The sequence below is a fragment of the Rhinopithecus roxellana genome, chromosome 19 (genome assembly GCF_007565055.1).
Source record: "Rhinopithecus roxellana isolate Shanxi Qingling chromosome 19, ASM756505v1, whole genome shotgun sequence".
In the NCBI taxonomy this organism is placed as follows: domain Eukaryota; kingdom Metazoa; phylum Chordata; class Mammalia; order Primates; family Cercopithecidae; genus Rhinopithecus; species Rhinopithecus roxellana.
Window position 1 is genome coordinate 32,602,035 of NC_044567.1, and position 22,392 is coordinate 32,624,426.

A 22,392-nucleotide genomic window follows, 5' to 3' on the forward strand; every position below is an offset into this window, starting at 1 on the left:
GTCTTTCCTCCCACTTACCCTACAGGGAGGCTATGCAGCCTACAGATACGCTCAGCCCGCTGCAGCGGCAGCAGCCTACAGCGACAGGTGAGGCCAAGGGCCGGTGCTGTTCTGGAGCAGGGTGGGGAGAAGATGGACACGGATCCCTCGGGGGCTGGGCCCAGACAGGCAGGAGGCATAACCCACCCTTCCAGGCCTGGTGGGAGCAGGGTCGGGACAGGGGAGCAGGTCTGAGTGTGGCCCTTGAGCCAGTGAGCCCCTGACTTCAGTCACTTCCTGCTTGCCGCAAGGGGAGGCTGTAGAAACCCGAGGTGGGGACAGCATCTGATTCCCAGTCCCCACCCCCCGCCCCGTGCCCACAGTGGCTGTCTGTCTTGGAGGCAGACGCTTGAGTGCTTCCTCCTGGGGCAGCCTAGCCTAGTGCCTTTCTTTCCCTTTGGACATCTGGCCTGTTGGCAGCTGAGCTCCACCTCTCTGGCCTGGGGACCACTTGCACCCCCTCCCTCCCGGGAGCCCCGGCTCCATCTCCCTGAAGTGTGGTGTACGGGACACCATGGCCCAGCCCTGCCCTCTAAGGAGCTGAGAGTTCCTGCACAGACAAACTGCTGAAAGTCGTGAGGGGCACGGTGTCATGTTCTTGGGGGCAGTGTCCCTGGTCCCTCCCCATTGATCCTCCCTCTCTTTTCTTGAAACCCTCCCCAGCATTTACCCCGTTCTTTTGGGGGTGGAAGTTCGTTTTCCCTGCAGACGAGCTCCATGAGGATGCCATCCCCCTCCACGTAGCACTGAGTGGAGCACACTCCCCGTCAGGGTCAGCACACTGTGGGCATATTGAGAGGGCAGCCTGTTGTGTTCCAGAAGCTTCCTTCTTAACAAGAAGGAAGGGTAGGCCTTGCAGGAGGGGAGGGTGCCCACGTAGCCTCTGGGAGGAGGTGAAAGGCCCTTGCCACCCCTCACCTGCCCCCTCCCCCACCCTCCTCCCACGCTCTTCCCCAGTTACGGCAGAGTCTACGCAGCTGCCGACCCGTACCATCACACCATCGGGCCCGCGGCGACCTACAGCATTGGAACCATGGTAAGGAGCCCCGGCCCGGCCCTGGGTGCCAGTCCTAACAGCTGGGGATGGGTGGCGAGGCCCTTGGGGGAGAGGCTGAGCCCTCTGACCAGTGCCTTGGTCCCGGAGACTTTGGAAGGACCACGTCCTGGATGTGAGTTAGGATGAGGGGAGGGCCAGCCCCTCACGCCCTCTCCCAGTTGTGGGGAAGCAGGCTGAATGGCTGGTCAGCCCACCATACCATTTGGTCCTCCGGGGAGTAGCACCCCAGTGGCCTGATCTGTTTCCCTGAGCTCCATCACTATGATAAAGTCCTGTTGAGGCCCCTCCATTCCCATTTCCACCAGGAAAACCTAAGAAACCAAACCAGGGCCACCTCTCCTTCCCAGCAGAGGCTCCCAAGGCCCCAGGACTGTTTCTGCCCATGCCACATCCCCACGGCCCACCCGCACTGCTGCAGCCCCCTCACATCCGGGAGGGGAGAGTGGGCTACCGGTTGCTTCTCACCGGGCCCTGGCTCCTGGGGTCCTGGGGAAACAGTGCCTGCTCTGCCCCAGTCTCCTCCCTCAGGCTGTGGGGTGGAAGGGGCGGGGCGGGGAGGTGCGCGGCGTGGCGTGCCTGTGTGTGTGTGTGTGTGTGGCCAGCTGTCGACACGTGCAGCCCAGCTCACTCTGCACCCAGAGCTCCTTCCAGCAGACACCTGCCTCCTGTGCCCACTGGCCCCAGCCCCGGGGTGTGAATGCAGGTTTTAGCTAGCTTGGCATCCAGCATCAAAGATGAAAACATCTTGGGGGAGTAAGGAGGGAGGAGGTTCAGAGGCAACATGGATTTTTCCCATCTTCCTTGGTTTTGATGACTCCCTCCAATTTTTGACTTGCCTTTTCAATTTTTAATGAGCCTCAGACACCCGCAGCAGCCTGTGGTGGCTGCAGGCAGCCACAGGGGCAGACCTGGCATGGCCCCACCCGGATGGAGGTGCCATACCCTGGCTCTTGGGCCCTCCACGCAGCTGCAAGCTAAAAGCTTTCATTCATGCACGGAGGGTTCCTCCTGTGTTTTCACTTTTTATTTTTAAGATTTTTCTATTTTTCCCCAATTTTTCTTCTCTTGCACTTGCCATGTTCTTCCCTTTTCTGACAAAACTGGGTGGTGGGAGGGTGGGAGGCCCCTTCAGAGCCCTCCCTGACCGGGGGCAGCCCAGGACATGGGAAAGCTGGAGCATCCAGGACCCGCTCTCCCCAGCAGGACAAGGCTGGGCTCCAGGTGGGCCCAGGAGGACCCAGAGACCCCCCCCCCCCCGCACCCCAGGGAGCAAGTCTCTGGTACTGTGCCCAGCAGACTTGCCTCTCCCAGTGTAGCTGGCTTCAGTGGCCCCAGGCTCTTCAGCCAAGGCCCAGGAACCCGCCAGGAGGTCCCTCAGTGCTCTGAAGATGCCCTGTGTCGCCCTGCTGGGGTGCGAGGAGGTGGGGCCTGAGCTGGGACCCCCTCGGCATAAGGACAGTGAGAGGCCAGGCCTGAGCCCAGAGAAGTGACCCAGAAGTGCTGTTGGCCATGACCCCAGAGCGCCCCCCACACTGGCCCGAGACCACCAAGTCAGAGGCAGGTCCTCACCCCTCCTGTTGCCATGACAGCCCAACTTCTTTCTCCCCAAGGAATACAGAGGGAAAGGAAACGAGACTTAGCTATTTCTGTTTTTCCTTATTTTTTTTTTTCTTTTTGCTTTTTCCCCTCTTCCAAAAGACGGTACTGATTGGCTGTTTTTCATCTTTGATGTTGCAGGCTAGCCTCTGCCGAGGAGGGTACAGCCGCTTCACCCCCTACTAGCAAGAGACCCAGCCCCTAACAGCATTCACACTGACTGTCTATTACACACCAAACCCAACAGCCCAAAACCAGGCACAGCCACCAGAAGACAGTGCGCCCCTCCCGGCCAGCGCCACGCACGGCTGGCCCTCTGCGCCTCTAAAATCCATAGATTTTTCTCTGCAGCCAGTTGGTCTCCCCACCCCACCTGTGCTGGTGTGTGTGTCTTTGACCCTGGTTTTTCCTGTATGTCTGAAACTGTGATTTCCTATTTTGACTTTGTTGATGTTGTACTACCTGAGCCATTGCAGGTTCAGTATGCACACCGTGGGGTCCAGGCTGGGCCAGGAGACCAGGCAGCCCCCGACCCAGGAGTAGCGGTAGTGCCCTATGAGGGCAAGAGCCACGTTTCCTGGCCTCCTGGGCTGCACAGAACGACAGAAACGCCCGGCAGGGCCTCCCCCAAAGCCACCCCGCTAGCCCCGTGCCACGGCTCTTGTATCCAGCACCCTGATGTAGGGAGGGAGGGGCTCCGGGCACCCAGTGTGGGTCTCCCCAGCCTGAGGGTGCTCCCGCGGGCTTTCACCCAGCCAACCACAGGAGTAGCCACACCCCTCCTTGCCCCATTCAGCTGAAACTAATATTTTTAATTAAATTTTATTGATATTTCTTGCCGACTAGTCACAAGCATGTCGCGTAGTGTGCAAACTGCCGTGGTCACGCCAGTCTCCGCGACTCCTTAACATGGCTGCAGCAAAAAATGGAAATGTGGAAAGGCGTGTCCTGGCCCCCCCCTCAAGGCGCCCCTTAGCACTGCAGGGCCAAGGTCAGGCCAGCCTTGCAGGGGGGTTGTCCTGGAGGCACAGCCTACTTTCCCTGTCCCCAAGCTCCGAAATGTCTTTATTGGGGTATATTCCGGAAGGAGGGATCCTCAGCAGGAGAGCCGATGAGGGGCAGAATGCACCCTTCCTCAGGCCCTCCCCTGAGCACAGGCCAGTCAGCCCCCTCCCTGCATTAGGGAGACTGCGGGCAGGGCATTGTGGCCTGCGGGCCGCTCCTTCCTCAGCCCTGGGACTGGCCAGCCCGGCGCATGGCGCTTCTGGGGAGACACTGGCTGGGACCTCAGTTGAGCAGAGCCCTGGGCAGCTGCTGGCCTGCCTGGGAAAAGCCAGCCAAGACAGGCACAGTCCTTTCCTGGGGCTGGCCTGGGGCATACACATCTGCACCTTCATGACAGGGAAAAGTAGTCTCAGGTTCTGAGTGTGCCATGGCTGGGCGCCTGGGGCTAGTAAGCCAGCTGGAGGGTGTGGGTTCCCCACCAGCCAGGGCTGAAGTCCTGGCGTGGGAGGCCCGGCTCCCCCACCTCCCGTGGCCAGACCATCACCCTCTGCTGTCTCATCCAGGCCACCTCGAGGCCTGTGTTGGCCCAGCCTCTCCACTCACTCTGCCCTGCTCAGCTCTGTCTCCTCCTCATGGCCCCAGGTGTCTCTTCCCATCCCGGGCTGCCTGGGCCTCAACCTGGCGTCCACCCACACTCATCCCTGGAAGATGAGGGTGCTAGAAGCTGTGGGGCAGGTGTGGCGGCGCCAGGACTCTAGGCCAGGGGCCCCATGCCACGCGGTCCTGTCGCCCTCACACCTGCTGCACCTCCCCCTGAAGCTGCAAGTCCTGCCTTTCTGTTTCTGTTGTAGTGAAACCTTCCACCGTTTCCTTGTCGGACCATGAAGGGCAAAAACAAAAAAAACAAAAAAAATCACAAAACAAAAAAAACAAAAAAAGATGTTAAGATCCAAGCAACAACAAAAAAAAAAACAACCAAACCAAGAGGCATCCAACCAAGTCCAAGTCCCGCGTCCTGGCCACACGCCCGCACCGAGGGAGCACGCCGGCAGGGGCGCCGAGGAGCGGCCCCGGGACTGGACGGCCCCACCGCGTCCTGGCTGGCAGCGCAGTGGGAACACGCCCCTCCGTCTCAGGCAGTGGGGGAGTTGGAGGGGAAGGGGCCTCCCTTGCGGGCCTGTGAGGGGCTGTTTTCCATCCAGTCTTCCTTTCCCAGCCCCCAACTCCCAAGGCAGTGTGGAGCCCAGCGGCGGCAGAGCAGGCCCGGGGCCTTAGCAGGGAGGTGCTGCTAGCAAGACTTGATCTTTGTGGCCAGCTGTGCCGGGGGGCCGGCGGGGCTGGGGGGTGCGGGCAGCTTTCATCCCAGGGGCTCCACTGGGCCCCGTCACCCTCGTGTCGCGTCCCCTGCGTCCCACCTCCCTCATGCCCGGCAGTCCCGCCCGTGCCCCCAGCCTGGCGAGGCAGCCGTCCAACAGTAGCCCCGGGACCAACTCCCAACAGGAAGGGTTGATGTGGCTCCAGGACTCAGGGGTGCTCCACAGGAGGACGAAGGAAGTCCAGCCAACCAGGAACCACTCCTCACACCTCCAAGTGTGGCCAAGTGGGCCCTGAGGCCAAGGACTTGCTCTTCCTGGCCATCTCTCCCTTTCTGGAGGTGGCCTGGGGCCTGTGCACACCAAGGCTGACTTCGTGCTGCCTACTGGGACCCAGCCCTCCCTGCCGCTCCCCTGCGAGCCCAGTCCACCGTGGGCGGCCAGGAACGGGCCAGTGCCCGGCTGCGCCTCAAGGTTGGGAGTCTCAGTGGCTGTGGGCCTGGACGGGCACAGCCAGAGCAGAGGCCCATGGGAAGGGCAAGGGATGGGGAAGCCTGGGCCGGCCCCTTCCCTGCTCCCAAGGCAGGTGTCCAGGTGGCGGGAGCAGCCAAGCTCACCTGGTGGGAGGAGCAGAGCAGGTGGCAGGGAGGAGCTCCTGGCAAGGCAGGGAGCGCTGAAGTAGGGAAGCAGCAAAAAATACAGGCTCCTGACGTGACTCCACTGTCTCATGAAACGTCAAAAATTTAAAAATACACCTCACTTTCTCTTCAGCATCAGCTACTGAAGCTATCGAAATGGAATTCTCCTTTTCTATTCCTGTTGTACATAGCCCCATGCCCTGCCTCTGGCTTTGTCCTCTGTACAGAGCCCCCTGTCCCCTCTGCTGTTCCGGACCCTTTTCTTGCAGCAGCTCAACCCCCTGACTCAGATCCCCAGGACTGCAGCCGAGCCCCGGGCTTCCTTTCTTACCATTCTGTATGCTTCCAAGGTGTGACCATTCCAACTAACAGTATTATTAAGATGATTAATAAAGATTTCTTTCTTCAAACCAGGACAACTCTGTATGCTGTGGCAGCTCCCGGGCATGGTGGGTGGAGGGCATAGCAGCCCAGGCTGCAGGATCGGGGCAGGATGGGATGCAGCCCTGCCTTGGCCTGGAGCCAGGTGGCAGTGGCATCAGAAGGCCCTTCTAGGCAAAAGACTCCAGTCCCAATCCTAGAGTCCAGGCTGGTCCTCTGCATCCTGCCCCAGGACGGGCTGGGTGGGTGGCAGCTCATGGCGGATCTGTGCTGCCTGGCCTGCCTCTTGGACTCAGGTCGAGGCTAGCCCTGGTCCCTTCTTTCCTGGTTACAGTGTGCGCTGGACACAGCGTGACCTCAGAGCAGAATGCACCTCAGAAGGCAGAAGGCTTACACCTGGTGACCACACAGCTGTGCTTGGTCGACCCAATGCAAGAAAGAGCACGGAGCTAGGAGGGTGGGGGGACATGGCACAGAGGCAAAGGTGGCTGGTGCTCCAGCCAGTTCTGCACCCCTGGTGTAGCCCAAGCTGGGGCCCATGAGGAGCCATGTTGCTTCAAGGTAAACCCACTTCGCCAGCCTGTCACCCCTCCTGGAAGGCGGCCAGGAGCTAGAGCACAGCTGCAAAGGGTCAGCTGAGGAGGGGACGGGAAGACGAGTGGCAGAACCTGAACCCAGAGCTCAGAAGCCTGGGGCTGGAGCCAGGGCTGTACAGGGAGCCAGCATCCAGCGCTGGGCTGGTGCTGCCTGTGCTCCACCACACCAGGACTCGACTGCACTTTTCACAATGTCAGACCATTTATTTCAGAGCAGTTACACCCAGCAGAGGGGCACAGGCCTAAGCGCTGGCATATTAATTTTCCTGCACACGAGCCCTGCATGGCGGTGGGGCTGGGGAGCCGGAGCAGTGCGATTCTGCCACACGCCACGCTCTGCTAGGCCCCCTTCCTCCTAATTGCCTGCTCACCAGACTGTGAGAAAATAATTGCCACTATAAATTTTCCCTCCTCTGCATAAAATATTCGGGGGAGCCAGCACTTAAAAAATAGACTTCATGAAAGGCGAGCCCCAAGGCATGGATGCTGCACCCCCACAACCCTCGCTGCAGAGGACACGGGCCAGGAGCCCCTCCTGGTTCCCCCTAGTTCCAAATGAGACAGAAAGGCTTAAAGAGCGCCCGGGAATGGTCACAGCTGAAAAAAGTTGAGTGAGTGGCTCCAGGCGGCAGCAGCTTGGGTTCACCTGCCCTCCACCCAGGACAGTCCCCGGGGTGGCTCCAGGCTGCAGGGGGGTCAGCAGAGGAAGCCTCCTGCCCCATATCCTTGGCAAACTCACATGAGACAGGGAAGAATGTTCCTAATTAGGCAAGAGCATAGAACCCCTAATCCCAGGACTCCCTACTTGGCATGAGTACCCAGGCAGGCAGGGAAGATGGAGAAATGTGGATTTCAGCCCCTGGAAGGAGCCCCAGCTCAGAGCGGCTGCTGAGCACCCAGCCTTGCCCTCCTCCGGACATGGGAACGGGTGTGGCTGTGCTGCCACCTGGTGGCCTCTTCCCTCACTGCAGGGTGAAATGATGTGGATGCCAGCCCTTAGGTGTGGGCTCCAACTGGGGTCACAGAGCATCCCAGCCCTCAGCACTGCCCAACATCAAGGGAACCCCCACCACTGGCCCTATGTGGCCTGGGGGTGAGAGACGCCCCAAAAGCAAGGGACCTCAGGCCATTGACACCGTGGAAGGACCACAACAGACCCCACCTAGATCAGCCGCAGTATGACCCAAGGCTGTGGGGTCCAGACACCACACCAGGAAGCCTCCCAGGCAGCCCAGGTGTAGCAGAGGCGGTGCAGCTGCAGAGGCCTGGGCAGAGGGGAGGAGACGGCGAGCAGAAAGAGCAGGAAAGACAGAAGAAGGGGCCTGTGGTGAAGACCCTGCCTCCCTCAATCCCCCTCGCACCTGTGCTGACTCCTGCTCAAGGGGTAAGCCTGGAGGTCTCCCCGGTGCTTGGACGAGGCTGAGAAGGGACGACGTGAAGGAACAGAGTAGCTGGAAAAGCCCCCACAGGTCCTGCAGCTCCTGCACACAGGCTGGGGCTGGGCTGGCGTGGGGGGCAGGTACTGCTTCCTGCCTGGACTGACCTGCTACCCGAGCCTGAAGGGCAGCTTGTCCAGAGCCCACAGCCTCTCGCTGGGCAGAGGAAGGGCCACAGCGCAGACTGCCTCAGAGCCACTTCCCTGCACGCCCACAGCCCAGAAGAAACGCAGCAGAGCCAGGGGCTGCTGAAAATGCTCTGGAGATGACCTCACACGCAGCAGCGCAGTAAATTGCCAACACCAGGAAACACGCAGCAGCGCAGTAAATTGCCAACACCAGGAAACACGCAGCAGCGCAGTAAATTGCCAACACCAGGAAACACGCAGCAGCTGGGGCTGGCCCACGTGGAGGCACGAAGCCGGCACCAGCTGGCCCGGAATGCCCAATCCTCAGGGAAACGGGCCCTTCCCACCGCGGGGAGGGTTCTCCAGGGCATCCTCTCCCGCCATCCCGCAGGCAGCCCCACCCCAGGAGCTGCTGTAGCTCGTCCGCATCCTCAGAAACGTCTTGGGGCCTGCTCCAAAGCCTACCTGCCACAATCTAAGAGCCTTTCTAATAGTTTCATCTGCAGGAAAGAAAATGTCATTCTCAGCATCAGCATCTTGCAGCCTATTAGGAAATACTCTTTATGGAATTTTCTCTTCTCAACTTCTTCCCCTCCTTTGATTTTCACCTGGGAACCATGTACCGTGGGCAGAGACAAGGCAGAAACAGAGGGCCCGCCACTCGCCTCTCAGTAACCAACGCTGTGATCCCACTGCTTGGTTTCCTGTTTCCACCGCCCCCGGCCAGAAAATCACAGCATTCAGCTAGGGGTCTTCCGCCCCAGCCCCGGGACCGGGGTCTCGCCGCCACTGCCGGCACTTAGCAGGTCCAGCGCAGGCCAGGAGCAGAGAGCTGGGAAGAGGCCTCAGCCGGAGGCCAGGAGACCACCCGGCTTTAGCATCCACTCATGCGGGGGCTGAATAAAGCAGAGCCGCCCTGCCCCACTCGGCCTGAGGTACCCGGAACCCTTCCTTCAGGACAGGCTCCACCAGAAACTCCACGCGACGATCCTGACCGGGCCCGGCGGCTTCCACCAGCAGGTCCACTATCCGGTACTGGGTGGCAAAAGCCAACCCCAGGAACGTGGGCATCTCTGGCCTCGGCAGCTCCCTGCCCGGAGAACCATCACTCGTCCCTCCCCAGTAGTGGATTCGGAAGCAGCGGACTTGTGAGAGGAGGAAGGACCACTGCAGGGTGCAGCTGAGCTGGAGCAGAGCAGGGGGCCCCTCCCGCTCAGAGGCAGCCGGCTGCCAGTGGACCTGAGAGATGGTGACGGTCTCCACCTGGGGCAGAGGGGCCAGCAGGCTGGCAGCGTCCACCACCTGGCAGGAGAGAAGGCTCAGCATGGTCAGACGCCCAGGGGCAGGGAGAGGGTGCACCCACCCACACATTTCCCCTCCCTGACTCCTCCACCCCAGTTCCCCCACGGAACCTGAGAAGGGAGCGGCCTGGGGTAGCCTCCACCCCCACTCCAGCTGGACAAACGGCCAGCCCAGCCTGAACCCCTCTGGGAAGCATTACCTGGAGCTCTCCAAGCCGACAGGTGAAGCTCTCCTCCTCCCGACTACCTGGCGGCCGTGAGAAGCAAACGAGGAGGTCTAGCAGCAGGCACCCACGCAGGCTCACCTCGTAGCAGCTGCGGGCGAAAGGGCTGATCACAGGCCGGGCTCAGCCCAGTGGCTCCAGGGTGAGCCGTCCAGAGGCCCCAAGCCACAGCAGAAGGGAGATCCGTCCCAGGGTCGGTGGGGACCCTAGGCCGACCGCAGGGCTCCCAGCAGCTGTCCTGGGCTTCCGTCTCAGAGCTGCCCAAAACCTGGAGACCAGCCCAGGGCCCCTCCATCCCTCCAGCTCTGGGGTTTCCCAACAGAGACTTGAATGGGGAGAGGGACATGAGGAAGAAGAGGGACTTACTGCTGGACCCAGCCCCTGCTCAGCTGCCGGCCGCAGCGACCCACCCATCTGGCCAGCTTTGGAGGGGGCGCCCGGAGGGGCCGGAGGCTGTGGCTTGAGCTTGTTTCTGCTGGAGACAGACACGGGACTTGCAAAGGGAGAGTCTCAAAGGAAAAGGCACTGAGAAGGGCCGCCAAGGGGCCCCAGGAGTGCAGAGAAGACCGCCCGGTCAGGCCAGAGGCTCACAGGTCCGGAGAAGCCACCAGGAAGGACTCCAGAGGAGCTCAGTGAATGAAACGCATGTCTGCGGTCAGCCACGCTCTCACTCATCCCAGCGTCTTCCAGCCCGCCGTCTCCCCCACCCCGTTTACTCGCCCCTCTCCTCGCCATGGCCAGCAGCAAGCCTGTGTGCAGCTCAGGTCTCTGGAAGGGGCCCATGTCCACCCTGCACAGGAGCCTCAGCTGCTGACGAGGCCACAGGGCAGAGGGTGTGGCTGAGAAGTGAATCCTCCCTGTCCAGGCCTCAACCACAAGCTGCCCTGACTCCAGCAAAGGTGGGATTTACCCCGCCACTGTCCACACCAGCTCCTCCCCACACCCCAGGAGCCTCTCCACACTTCTCTCCACTGAGCTCTCCCCGCCGGGCAGAGGCAGGCCTGGGCCCCATTGCCTCACCGTTCAACACTGAGATGCCACCGATGTGGCAGCTGCTGGCATCCCCTGTGGTTAGCTCTAAAGCAACCGTGACGTCCGTGGGCCCCTCAAGCTTATATACCATGGACAGGAAAATCTTGGGTGGCACTGGGGCCTGCAGGGAAAATAGCCTGGGGAGAAGGGTCCTGTGGTGAGTGCCATAGAGAGACCACTGAGAAATCGAAGCCAGCTCCAAATTGTATCCGCCAGCCCCTCTCTCCAGGAACAGAGGACGTGGGTGCCAAACACTCCCACATCATGCTCCTGTCTGGGGCCAGGGGACAAGCCCTACCCCAAGGCCAGATTCTTCTGTGGGCTGAAACATCTCAGTTCTGAAATACCATATGGGATTCCCTCATATGGGGCATCTAAAGTATCCAAACTCACAAATGCAAAATAAAGGGGTGGCTTTGGGAGGCTGGGGGAGGATGGGGGGCTAATGTGCAATGGGGAGAGTCCAGTCCTACAAGATGACACAGTTCTAGGGATCTGTCACATAGCAACGTACGCAGAACATTCCCGTACTGTTCACTTAAACGTGGTCAAGATGTTAAATTTCACGTTAATGCATTTTTGACCACAATTTTAAAAAACCAATCTGGGTCTGTCCTCTGTCCTCATTCTGGCCTCCATTGCCCCATCTGTCCAGTTCCACGGCCACCACGTGTGATGGGAGAAGCTGGTGGACCCACCGTCCCCCATCACTCACCCACCTCACGGCCACATTTCCAACCTCCGGTGGGATCACACCCCGGACGAGCAGGGAGCTGCCTCCGTGCCAGGCATCCTCCAGGCAGCAGTGCGTCCTCACCCAGCCCCGGCCATCCTCTCCCAGCCTGTGTTCCCCAAACAAGGGCTGGATCTCCTGGGCGCTCAGGTGGTACCAGGGCCCCACCGCCTCCTCCTGAAAAGGGCAGAACAGGGGCACTCAGCAGAGGCCAACAGAGCAAGTGTGCCCGGAGCGGAAGGGAAGGGCAAGACCACCACCGTGCCTGCTGGCAAGTCCCAGGCTCCTCCCACAGCTGAGGCCAGAGAACAGACACGGAGGGAAGACACCACCCACCTGGCCATAGCAGACCCTCCGTGCACCCATGCCCAGGCAGAAGGACGTGACGAAAGGCAAGGAGCAGATGCTATGTGTGGGCAGATAGCGCTCCAGCCGGCCCCAGAACCTGCCAGAGGCATGGGGGCAACAGCTCAGTCCGGAGGAAGGGAGGGAGCCTCTCAGTGTCCCTCAAACTTGCTGGTGGAAACTCGAGGCCGTCCTGCACCCTCCAAGACAGGACTTCTGGGAGGACTGCAGCCTCCCTGGCCACGGATATGCTGCAAACACAAGTCTGCAGGAAGCAGTCGCTGGGTTTGGTCCCTGCCTGGAAGCAGCCAGCGTGCTGGTTTCTTCCCCCATCATCCTCCCTTAACCACCGCCCCCTTAGGAAGGGTCGCTAAAGAGCACAAACGTGTCCTATCAGGGAAACCAGAAACCCCTCCCTCCCATCAGCCTGCACTAAGCACCCAGGATGGCAGGACTCACTTGTCCTGGTTCTGGAAGAAATCCTTCTTCTCCAGACACTCGTACACCCAGCCGGGGGCAAACAGAGCCACGGAGAACCCATGCTTTCGGATCAGCTCCAACGACTGAGGAGACAGAGGGAGACGCTGGGCATATCAGGACCACAGAGTCCAGACAGGCTCCTGGACACCAGTGATGTGGGGTGGGGGCTCTCAGGACAGCTGGGAAACAGGAGGGGGAAGCTGTCCAACCCCTCCCTCCTAGCTGCACCTGGGGGCTGCTGCGCATCACCCCCATCATTCCACAAGCCGACCAGAAGAGGGCACCGGAGAGGCGGTCAGCGATGCTGCAAGGGCAGGGGGCAGGAGCTGGGCGCCAACTGGCTGTGGCCGCGCGGTCCCATCGTCCTCTGGCACACCTCATTCGATTATCAAAATCATGGGCAGTAAAGAGGCCCTTTAGTTATCAGATTAATTTACTCATTTAAAGCTAAATGAAAGGCTGAGAACATCCCTGGGGCTCTGGGAAGGGGCAGGACTGACAAGCCAGAGGCAGGCAGAGCCCTGTGCATCCCACGCCAGGGGCACCAGCCCAGTCCTGCTCCTTCCTCCGTGCTGGTATGACCTGCCTTGCTAAAAAATGATCCCTTGCCATGACTCCTACCACTCCCCAAATCCTGGGTGCTTCCCCCTTCCTCACCCCGGAGCCGCTGTGGGAGGCACTGCAGGCCCCTCTGCGTCTGCGCAGGCTTCCCTTGGGGGGAAGGTCAAGGAACGCAGCTGGGACAGGAGGCCTAGGCCCACCGAGGACCAGACAGCGGGGGAACAGCGCACCTCTGTCTGGTAACACCCACACAAGAAAACATTATCCGATTGTAGAAAGAGCCGGGAAAGGGGTTTCAGGGGGGACACGGCTTGGCCCGGGCAGGACACCCTGTTTCTCAGTGCCAGGGGGTACCCACTCTGGGAAGAACAGCTGCTGTCATTCCTTTGAGGTGCAGACGGGAATGGAAGGTCCATGAGGAAACGAGGTCCCAGGGGAGGCACTGGGCCACTGGCCCTTGGGTGAAAACCACCACCCACCTTGTCTGTGTCGAATCGGCCTCCGACCACGTTCCCCCGAGCAAACACATCCACGCCCACGTACACATCCGCCCGGCGCTCCCCAGCCTGCCCCAGCATCCGCTCCAAGTGCTCCTCCCGCCAGTTATAGTTGGTGAAGAAGCCGTCGCAGGAATCAAAGAAGACCCTGAGAAGCAACAAGGGCCTGCTGTGAGGCCCAGGCCGAGAAGGATGGGGCCGTCCCCCGCCAACCCCGCAGTCTCAGCCCTTCCTCTCCTAGTACTCAGAGGGACGGGGCCACCCCACCCCACCCACAGCAGGCTTTCCCTCCTAGAGCCCAGAGGGACAGGGCCATCCCCTCCACCCCACCCCACCCACAGCAGGCTTTCCCTCCTAGAGCCCGGAGGGACAGGGCCATCCCCTCCACCTGCACAGTCTCAGCCTCTGCCCTCCTAGAACTCAGAGGCACCTATGACTCACGGGCTGGGAGCTGCCTCCAGGACCTAGGGCATGGCCTGTTCCCCAGGGGCAGGAAGCAACCCCAGGTGGTGACCTGAAACCCTCGCCCAGCATCCATGGTGTCTGCTGAGGTTCAGGATGTTAAGAGAACTCTTTGCCTTTTTGAGACGGAGCCTCGCTCTGTCGCTCAGGCTGGAGTGCAGTGGCACGATCTTGGCTCACTGCAAGCTCCATCTCCCAGGTTCATGCCATACTCCTGCTTCAGCCTCCCGAGTAGCTGGGACTACAGGTACCCGCCACCATGCCCAGCTAATTTTTTGTATTTTTAGTAGAGATGGGGTTTCACCGTGTTAGCCAGGATGGTCTCAATCTCCTGACCTCGTGATCCTGTCCGCCTAGGCCTCCCAAAGTGCTGGGTAGGCCGTCACACCTGGCCTACCTTCTCCCTCTTTTTACCCAATGCAGTCATATATGCACTGACTTCATGAGGGAGACTGCGACCGCCCCTTGTGGCACTCGCCCCTCGCAGCACCCGCCCCCTCATGGCGCCCGTCTGCAGGCTCACCTGTTGTGCTGGTTGAGTTCGTCTTGCCATTTGAGCTGCCCACTCTGCACCACACTGTCATACCAGAGCACCAGGCCCCCCGGGACCTGCCGGTGCAGCTGTGTGGTCAGGTACCGCAGGAAAGGAGGCGTGTTCCCTACGGCGGCCAGCTGAAAGAGAGGAACGAGGTGAGAGCCTCCGTGAACCCCAGATCCGTCTATCATGAGAAGTACCCGGCGCTGACAGATGGGGACGCAGAGCAAACAGATCCACAGGTGAAGCTGCAGTTCTGAAAGGCCCTCCCCGCCACAGCCCCGAAAGTGGAGTCCAGCCAAACAGATGACTGTCCTTTCTTACTGTGGCAGGAAGGACATGAACGCAGAAGTCAGGAAAAGACAGAGCGCACCAAAAGGGGAGGGTGCCCCGAGAAGGAAGCCAAACACCCAGCCCAGAGCAGAGCGCGGAAAAGGAAAGGCGGGCCCACATACAGGGCGGGAATGTGACAGCCGGCCAAGCACGCTTGCTGGAAACAGTCGGAGGAGATTCCGTCTCACTGCGAGTAACTAAGATTTCAGAGTTGGCACTGCCTGGGAGGCGAGAAATGGCTCTTACTGCTGCAACCTGCAGCCCAGGTGTGGGGCGAGGTGAGGCCAAGGAAGGAGAGAAGTGGAGGTGGGTGGCAACACGGCAAGGGGCGGGGAGGTGGGTGAGGGCTGGGCACTCACACTCAGAGAGTTCTCGATGTTGATCAGCCAGCCATCGAAACGAAAAAACTGTGCGATCTGGACCAGCCTGTCGGCCACTGCCTGGTATGAACGCTCATCCCCGGCCAGAAAGGCTTCACAGAGCCTTCCCCCTTCATTCCACTCCGTGATGAAAGTCCCTGTGAGGACAGGAGAGAAACAAGGTCGGCCACGGGAATCACCTTCCCTCGACCTGCTGGTTTTCAAAGTGAGGTTCTGGAATCAGCAGCCTCAGTATCACCTGACCACTTGGTAGACATTAAAATCCCCATATATCCATATATCCCGTGAATCAGACACTCTGCCGATGGGGACCAGCAATCCTGGTGATGGAAGCCCATCAACGACTGGGATTGAGGCTAAAGCCTGAGCAGCACTGTTCTGACCCAGGAATCGGCGAACCGTGGCCCTTGGGCCAATGCCTGCTACTACCTGTGTTTGTAAATGCAATTTTACTGGAACACGGCCCTACCTATTTGTTTACCTGCTGTCACTCCAATCATCACCACAGTGACTCACTGGTCTGAAATGCTGAAAATACTGTCTGGTCCTTTCCAGAAAAATCCTGCAGATGCCTGTCCTGACCAACCAAGATAGCCCCCAGCAAGGGGCTCTGTGCACTGAGAAGCAGGCAAAGCCTGCGCCTCCTCATCACGGGGTCCCCTGGCTGGTGAGCTGAGGAGTCTGGCTGACACAGAGGTGAGTCCTTGGCTCTTACCCAGCACACAGACCCCATGCCTGTGGGCAGCGTTGGTCCAGCCCACCGGGGGGATGGTGACGCTGTGGTGGCTGAAGTACACAAAGATGTCGATGCACTGCCAGTGGTAGAAAGCATAGGGAGTCTGCACCACCGAGCCCTGAATGAACCTGGGAAAAGAAACAGAACAGGGCTGGCCATGGCAGCTCATTCATGCCTTTATTCCCACACTTTGGGAGGCCAAGGCAGGTGGATCACTCAAGCCCAGGAGTTTAAGACCAGCCTGCGCAACATGGTAAAACCCCGCCTCTCCCCCCAAAAACTGGAAAAATTAGCCAGGTGTGGTGGTGCACACCTGTAGTCCCAGCTACTTGGGGGGCTGAAGTGGGAGAATCGCTTGAGCCTGGGGGGTCAAGGCTAGAGTGAGCCCAGATTGCACCACTGCACTCCAGCCTGGGTGACAGAGTAAGACCCTGTCTCAATATATAGAAAAAAAGAAATAGAGTCGGGTCTCAGGAAGCAGAATAAGGACACAGAGACCGAAGGGTGTCCCCAGAGATCTCTCTTTAGTTCCATTCAGTCAAGACTCCCTGGAAGCTTGCTGTGTCCAAGCAAGGTGCAGGCAGGGAGAGGCAGGAACCAGTTGCCACTCCTGCAGCCACAGGCAGAGCGTTCTGACTGCGGCATCAGGCATTTGCCTGATGGACCAAGCATTGCGAACCTCTGTGAGCAGATGAACAAAGGAGAGAAAGGAGGGGAAGTAGGAAGGCTCATGTCGAAGTCCCGTCTCCGGCCTCCCGCTCTATGTGGAGGGGGAGGCAGTCCCTCAGGACAGTCTCCTGGAACTCGACGGTTGGGGCTGGCAGCCGTGTGAGCTGTGCCCAAGGTTTCATCACCTGCCTCTGTCTCTACCTTGATGGTTGGCTCTGACTCAAGCCTTCCCATCAGTCACAGGGTCCAAGAGTGTTTTGTGGACATTTAAAAGCGCCACGTGGACTCCAAGGCAGCTTTGGATGGGACATCGGCAGCTGGGGTGGGTGGGGCGTGTAACATCTCTGTGCATCAAAGCCAGAACCCAGCGACCCAGAACAGGATCAGAGCTTAAGGGAAGAAGGTGACGAACAAAAAAACCAAGTGAGGGGGTGAGGCTGGGGGCAGGCAGCTGAAGAGGACCCCCTGCCTGCCGTGCCCTGTCCCATCTCCCAGCCTCCAAGTTGAGGAGGTTCAAGGAGTCAAATGATTCTAGAGCTGAAAGGGACATAAGACACTGCCTAATCCAATCTTCCTTTTTTTTTTTTTTTTTTTTTGAGACAGAGTCTCACTCTGTTGCCCAGGCTGGAGTGTAGTGGTGCAATCTTGGCTCACTGCAATCTCTGCCTCCCTGGTTCAAGCAATTCTCCTGCATTAACCCCCTAAGTAGCTGGGATTACAGGCACCTACCACCACGCCTGGCTAATTTTTCTATTTTTAGTAGGGGCAGAGTTTCGCCATGTTGGCCAGGCTGGTCTCAAACTCCTGACCTTAGGTGATCCCCCTGCCTTGACCTCCCAAAGTGCTGGGCCGAGCCCAGCCCAATCTTCCCGTTTTACGGATGAAACACTGGGGCCTGCCTTCCTCTCGCAGTTAGTGCAGTCCCTCCAATGCCCGTCTCCTGACTCCCCGCCCAGTGCTCTTTCTACACATAGCACTCTCTCCTGCCCCTCCAGCCCCCACTCCAGCAAAGAAAAACAATCAATGTAAGGCCAGGTCCTCACCTGTCGTCCAGATATCCCCCCATCATGTCATGACACAACAAAGTCCGGGGCCTCTGGCTGCTCAGAGGGGGCTGGCGACACGCCAGGGGCTCCAGGGCCACGTTAAAGCCATCCTCCATGCGGGGCGTCCACGCCAAGAGTTCCTCCAGCGAAGACAAGTAAAAGCTGACAGGTTTGGTGGTGTCCTTGTCATAATATCTAACTGGTCCGAGGACAGAAACATTGAGCGATTAATGGAAATTATTATAGGATTAATCGAAATGTTTTGACAATAACAGAGAAGGAACATGAGAGTGGGTGGGGGCTGACCTGCCCCAAAGCCCCAGGCGTGAAGGCGGAGTCAGTATTCAGGGCCTCTGTCTCCTCACCTGGCAGGGGGTCCTGGGAAAAACTGACCACCTCTCGAAAGACTGTCTCTTCTTCCTCATCTTTGATCCTAAGCAAAGAAGGAGTTGTACATTTATAAATAAAAACATAAATAGGCAAGAACACTTAGAAGCAAATGGACCAGTTTCATCTAAACATGGAGGGACAGACATTCTCTGCCTTACGTTATTTAATATTAACTGTAGAAACATTGTATAAAGCAAGGAAGTGACAGTCCTAAGGTTACCTGTATTAGCAACTAGGCCTTGGCTTTTGCAAGGACACACGTGCCAATGATTACTCCTAAGAATAAACCGTACTCTACGCCAGAGGCAGTAGCTCACACCTGTAATCCCAACACTTTGGAAAGCCAAGGCAGGAGGATCACCTGAGGTCAGGAATTCAAGACCAGCCTGGTCAACATGGCAAAACCCCATCTCTACTAATACAAAAATTAGTCGGGCGTGGTGGCGCACACCTGTAATCCCAGCACCTTGGGAGGTTGAGGCAGGGAGAATCACTTGAACCCAAGAGGCGAAGACTGCAGTGAGCCAGGACTGCGCCACCACACTCCAACTTGGGCAACAGAACGAGACTCCATCTCAAAAAAAAAAAAAACGAAAAAATAGAATAAACCTTACCCTCTAAAGCAGCCACCTGAATACCACACTCCAAAGACCAGACATACATACTTCACAGGGTCCCCAGGATTTTCTATGGCCAAGGGGCAATATCCAAATACCAAAAGTACCAGAAAGTTTCAGGTCCTAAGAGCAGAGGCCAGGCTGCTTTCTCTATAGGCCACACTTTCCTAAGTGCCCCTCATGCTGTTCACCGATGTATGCTACAGGCGGAAAGAGTTCCTTTGGTACATTAACATGGAAAGCTCCTAAATACATCTCAAATCGCTTTCTTTTAAAAATTGATTGATTGAGACAGAGTCTTGCTCTGTCACCCCGGCTGGAGTGAGGTGGTGAGATCTTGGCTCACTGCAACCTCCACTTCCCGGGTTCAAGTGAGTCTCCTGCCTCAGCCTCCCGAGTAGCTGGGATTACAGGTGTCTGCCACCACGCCTAATTTTGTACTTTTAGTAGAGACTGAGTTTCACCATGTTGGCCAGGCTGTTCTCAAAATCCTGAACTCAGGTGAACACCCGCGTCAGCCTCCCAAGTGCTGCGATTATAGGCATGAGCCACCATGCCTGACCTAAAAACTTATTATTATTTTAAGAGCAGTAAGAAGACACTGCAGTGGCTATTTATGGGCCACAGCACCAGCGTTGAGATTCTCTAAATCTACCAACGCCCAAGGCCACTTCTTTGCTCACTGAGCTGTCATCTGCCATCACCCCACTGCCATTCAGAGGCCTGTTGCAAAGAGTCCTCTGTAGCATCTGCCACCACCAAACACTGACCCAGGGCCTCCAGAATGACATTGGGAGACCCTGAGAACTGCAGGGGTGGGGGACAGATTCAAGCAGAGATGCCCAGAAGTTGTTCCTCTCCACCTTCCTTTTCTGAAGCCCCCTCCCTTGTTGATGTCCTTATCATACTTCAGCCGCCCCCTCCCAGGCCTTCTCAGAACAATCCCACACCAGGTCACCTTTGTCACCTGTCATTCCTCCACTAGGAGGGAAAGAGCCATCTCCACATTCCTCCTGTCCCAAAATAACTCTCCCAGCAGCCAGCCTCCATCCCATCCTCATGAGATCTGAAAAGCTCAGCAGTCTCACTGCTTTGGGTTTAGAAACAAAGCTACGGCTGCTGTTTCTGGAAGCCATGTCTGTGTTTCTAACTTTTCCCCCCACACCTACCGAGGGGGAGGTTTACTGGGCGGGCAGGTGCCCCCAAAACGAAGGAAGCCCAGCCCAGAGGGGCATGTTCGTCCCTTTCTGTCTCTGTGCTTTGGCCCTTTCTGTTCCCCCCAGCTGGATACCCTACTCCCCATTCTCCACCTACTGAAGGCTTCCTCCTCCCCAAAGACTCAGTTCTAGTGTCACCCCTGCGGAAGGCCACCCCTTCCACCAGCCGGCATCCACTGAGCCATGAGCACCGCCGCCGGGATCGTCCGCATAGACCAGCGACGTGAGAGGCCCGGGATTCCTGCCAGGCCCCGTGGCCACTCGCGTTTGCACCCGCATTTCTGAGATGGACGGAGGTCAGGCACGGGGGCCGGAGGCCGTTGCCCAGCAGTGGCGCGGGGACGGACGGACGGACCGGGGCGGAGGGGCGCTGCCACCCGCTGTCCCCTGCTGTGCACGGAGCAGACACGGGTGCCGGCCCCTTGCCCCTCGGCGCGCCCGCGCGGGGGAAACTCGGGCCCCAGGGCCACGGACTCTCAGCCCCGCGGATCGGGAATCACACGGGCCCCACAGCCCCACCTCCTCCCCTGCCGCCGCCGCCGCCGCCGCGGCCGCGGTTCCTGCTCCTCCTGCTCCTCCTGCTCCTCCTGCAGCTGCCGCCCCCGCCGCCGCCGGGCAGCCGACCGAGTGACCGTCACCGCCGCGGCCTCCATGACACCGTCCGCGCCCGCCGAGAGCCAATCGCAGGCCCGGACCCGCCCCCGCGCCGCGCTCGGCCAATGGGAAGTGCGCAGCGCTGACGCCGCACTAGGACGGGACTCCGAGCTGACTCCGGCCAGCCGCCCCCCGGCGGGGACTTTGTAGCGGCGACAGGCCGGGGGCGGGGCCGAGGACGGGGCGGGGCTGTGAGGGGCGGGGCCTGGGCGAGATCTGAGCTCGGGGTTCGTCGTCGTCGTTTGTCGCTGTTGCCCATTATTGGTTTTGAGTCCACGGTTCTAGAAGGCTCTAGAAGGCTTCCGAAGGCCCCAATCTGCGAGTTCTCTTTTTATCTTCACCAGCCTCCTTTGCAAGGAAATTGTGGTGTATCCCGGAGAGATTAAGCAATTTCCCAAAGGGCACAAAGTCAGCAAATGGTGGAAATGAGACTTTAACTCACGCGGCTAATCCCTATTAAAAGATAATTTTCAGACCGGGCGCGGTGGCTCCGGTCTGTGATCCCAGCACTTTGGAAGGCCAAGGCAGGCGGATAACCTGAAGTCAGGAGTTCGAGACCAGCCTGGCCAACATGGTGAAACCCCCATCTCTACTAAAAATACAAAAATTAGCCGGCCGTGGTGGTGCATGCCTGTAATCCCAACTACCCAAGAGGCTGAGACTGGAGAGTAGCTGGAACCCGGGAGGCAGAGGCTGCAATGAGCCGAGATGGTGCCATTGCACTCCAGCCTCAATGGGTGACAGAGGGAGACTCCGTCTAAAAAAAAAAAAAAAAAAAAAAAAAAAAAAAAAAAAAAAGATGAAAGGTTAGTAGGTTAGTATCCGACCACGTGGAAGCCGGTTTCCTATGTAGGATGCATAGTTTTCCAGTGAAACACAGATTTCTTTCTACGGCCCCACGCCTGTGCTCGACAGTAGTAGTTGCTCTGCCCCTAAGCGTGCAGGGCCTGGAGTGGCACCTCTGCAAGAGTGGCACTGCCCAGCGTCTTAGGCACAGAAGGAATTCACAGGAAACCTGATAAAACAGAGCCCTGAGAAGCCAGAACTCAAGGCTGGGCCCCACAGGGCAAGCCAAGGCTCTCCTCCCTCCAGGCCCAAACACCCCTCCACAATTAGGAGCTTCCAGTGCTGGGCTGCAGCTGCTGTCCAAGCCAAGTTGACTGGGCCTTTATTATTGTTGCAGACTTTGAACTTTATGAGGCTCCAAGCTTCCATAAATGCCGATGGTGGGAGCTATGACTAAGGTTGTTGAATATGGGCCATGGTGCAGGCCAGCCAGTTAGGCAAGAAGGATGGGCCCATCAGAAGCAGGAGACGCTGACCCACGGGGAGGACAGAGATGGCAGAGGCCTCCTCTCTGGGGCTTCAGCCCTGGGAAGCTTGCAGTGAGCGAGGGCAGTGGATCAGTAGGCTCCCTCCTGCTGTGTTCAGGGGTGCACCAGACGTGGACAGTCTTGATTTGGTGTGCATCTAACCGGGTGTTCCCAAGCCCTCACCTCCAGCTTAGCAATAAATATAGATAAACTTTCATCCTACCCAGGTTAGAACAGTTCTAAGGGATACTTTGAACAGCCCTTGGGTAATGTTCAGTCTCTGGGAGAAAATATGCCCAAACCTCCCTTCTCTTCTCTCCTTTCCAAAGAGTAGGCACCTGGTCTAGAAGAGCAAGGTGAAGGCTGCCCTGCACGCCCCGGAGGACAGAGAAGACTCAGATCTTCTGGCCCCTTGTTAGCCCCTGTGGCTCGTGGTCTCTCTGGGCGTCAGGCCAAGACTGGAGGGGCCCTGTCTGCCTTGAGGTCACATTGGCTCACGCTGGGGCTCTGGACCCATTTGAGGCCTGAGTGGGTCCTCTAAATCCTAACCTTCTAGGGTTTCCAGATAAAATACAGAGCAATCAGTTAAATTTGAATTCCAAATAAATGACACATGGGACATAGGACAAGCTTATATTAAAAAGTGATTGCATATTTATCTAAAATTCAAACTGAACT

At 58.4% G+C, this 22,392-nt stretch overlaps 2 protein-coding genes across 13 annotated transcripts in view; one reads left to right on the forward strand and one right to left on the reverse strand.

Annotated features, from left to right (window-relative positions):
- The window catches only part of RBFOX3 (RNA binding fox-1 homolog 3), a 524,150-nt gene extending 518,086 nt beyond the window's left edge, over positions 1-6,064 (forward strand). For 3 of the 7 annotated variants that reach the window (XM_030923589.1, XM_030923591.1, XM_010381944.2), the window contains 3 exons: positions 26-87; positions 997-1,075; positions 4,549-6,064. In XM_030923589.1, the coding sequence (XP_030779449.1) occupies positions 26-87; positions 997-1,075; positions 4,549-4,551 (144 nt within the window). In that variant the 3' untranslated portion in view covers positions 4,552-6,064. Of the gene's footprint in view, positions 1-18; positions 88-996; positions 1,076-2,833; positions 2,898-4,548 lie in introns of those variants that run through there. The other 4 variants (XM_030923588.1, XM_010381943.2, XM_030923590.1 and 1 more) reach the window with 2 other exon arrangements.
- Positions 6,065-6,803: 739 nt separating this feature from the next.
- ENGASE (endo-beta-N-acetylglucosaminidase) lies at positions 6,804-20,532 on the reverse strand. 6 transcript variants are annotated; one of them, XM_030923583.1, is made up of 14 exons: positions 20,267-20,532; positions 17,889-17,956; positions 17,521-17,722; positions 15,788-15,936; positions 15,052-15,209; positions 14,348-14,496; positions 13,345-13,510; positions 12,284-12,387; positions 11,816-11,924; positions 11,466-11,656; positions 10,735-10,883; positions 10,081-10,186; positions 9,691-9,805; positions 6,804-9,491 (listed from the first exon to the last, which is right to left on the reverse strand). In XM_030923583.1, the coding sequence occupies exons 1-14, from the start codon at positions 20,398-20,400 to the stop codon at positions 9,075-9,077; spliced, it is 2,217 nt and encodes a 738-aa protein (XP_030779443.1). In that variant the 5' UTR covers positions 20,401-20,532; the 3' UTR covers positions 6,804-9,074. The 6 variants fall into 6 exon arrangements, 5 of the variants coding, with proteins under 5 accessions (XP_030779443.1, XP_010380244.2, XP_030779447.1 ...); XM_010381942.2 differs by having other exon boundaries at positions 10,081-10,189; XM_030923587.1 differs by having other exon boundaries at positions 10,081-10,189; positions 17,521-17,718; positions 20,267-20,302.
- Between the last annotated feature and the right edge of the window lie 1,860 nt (positions 20,533-22,392).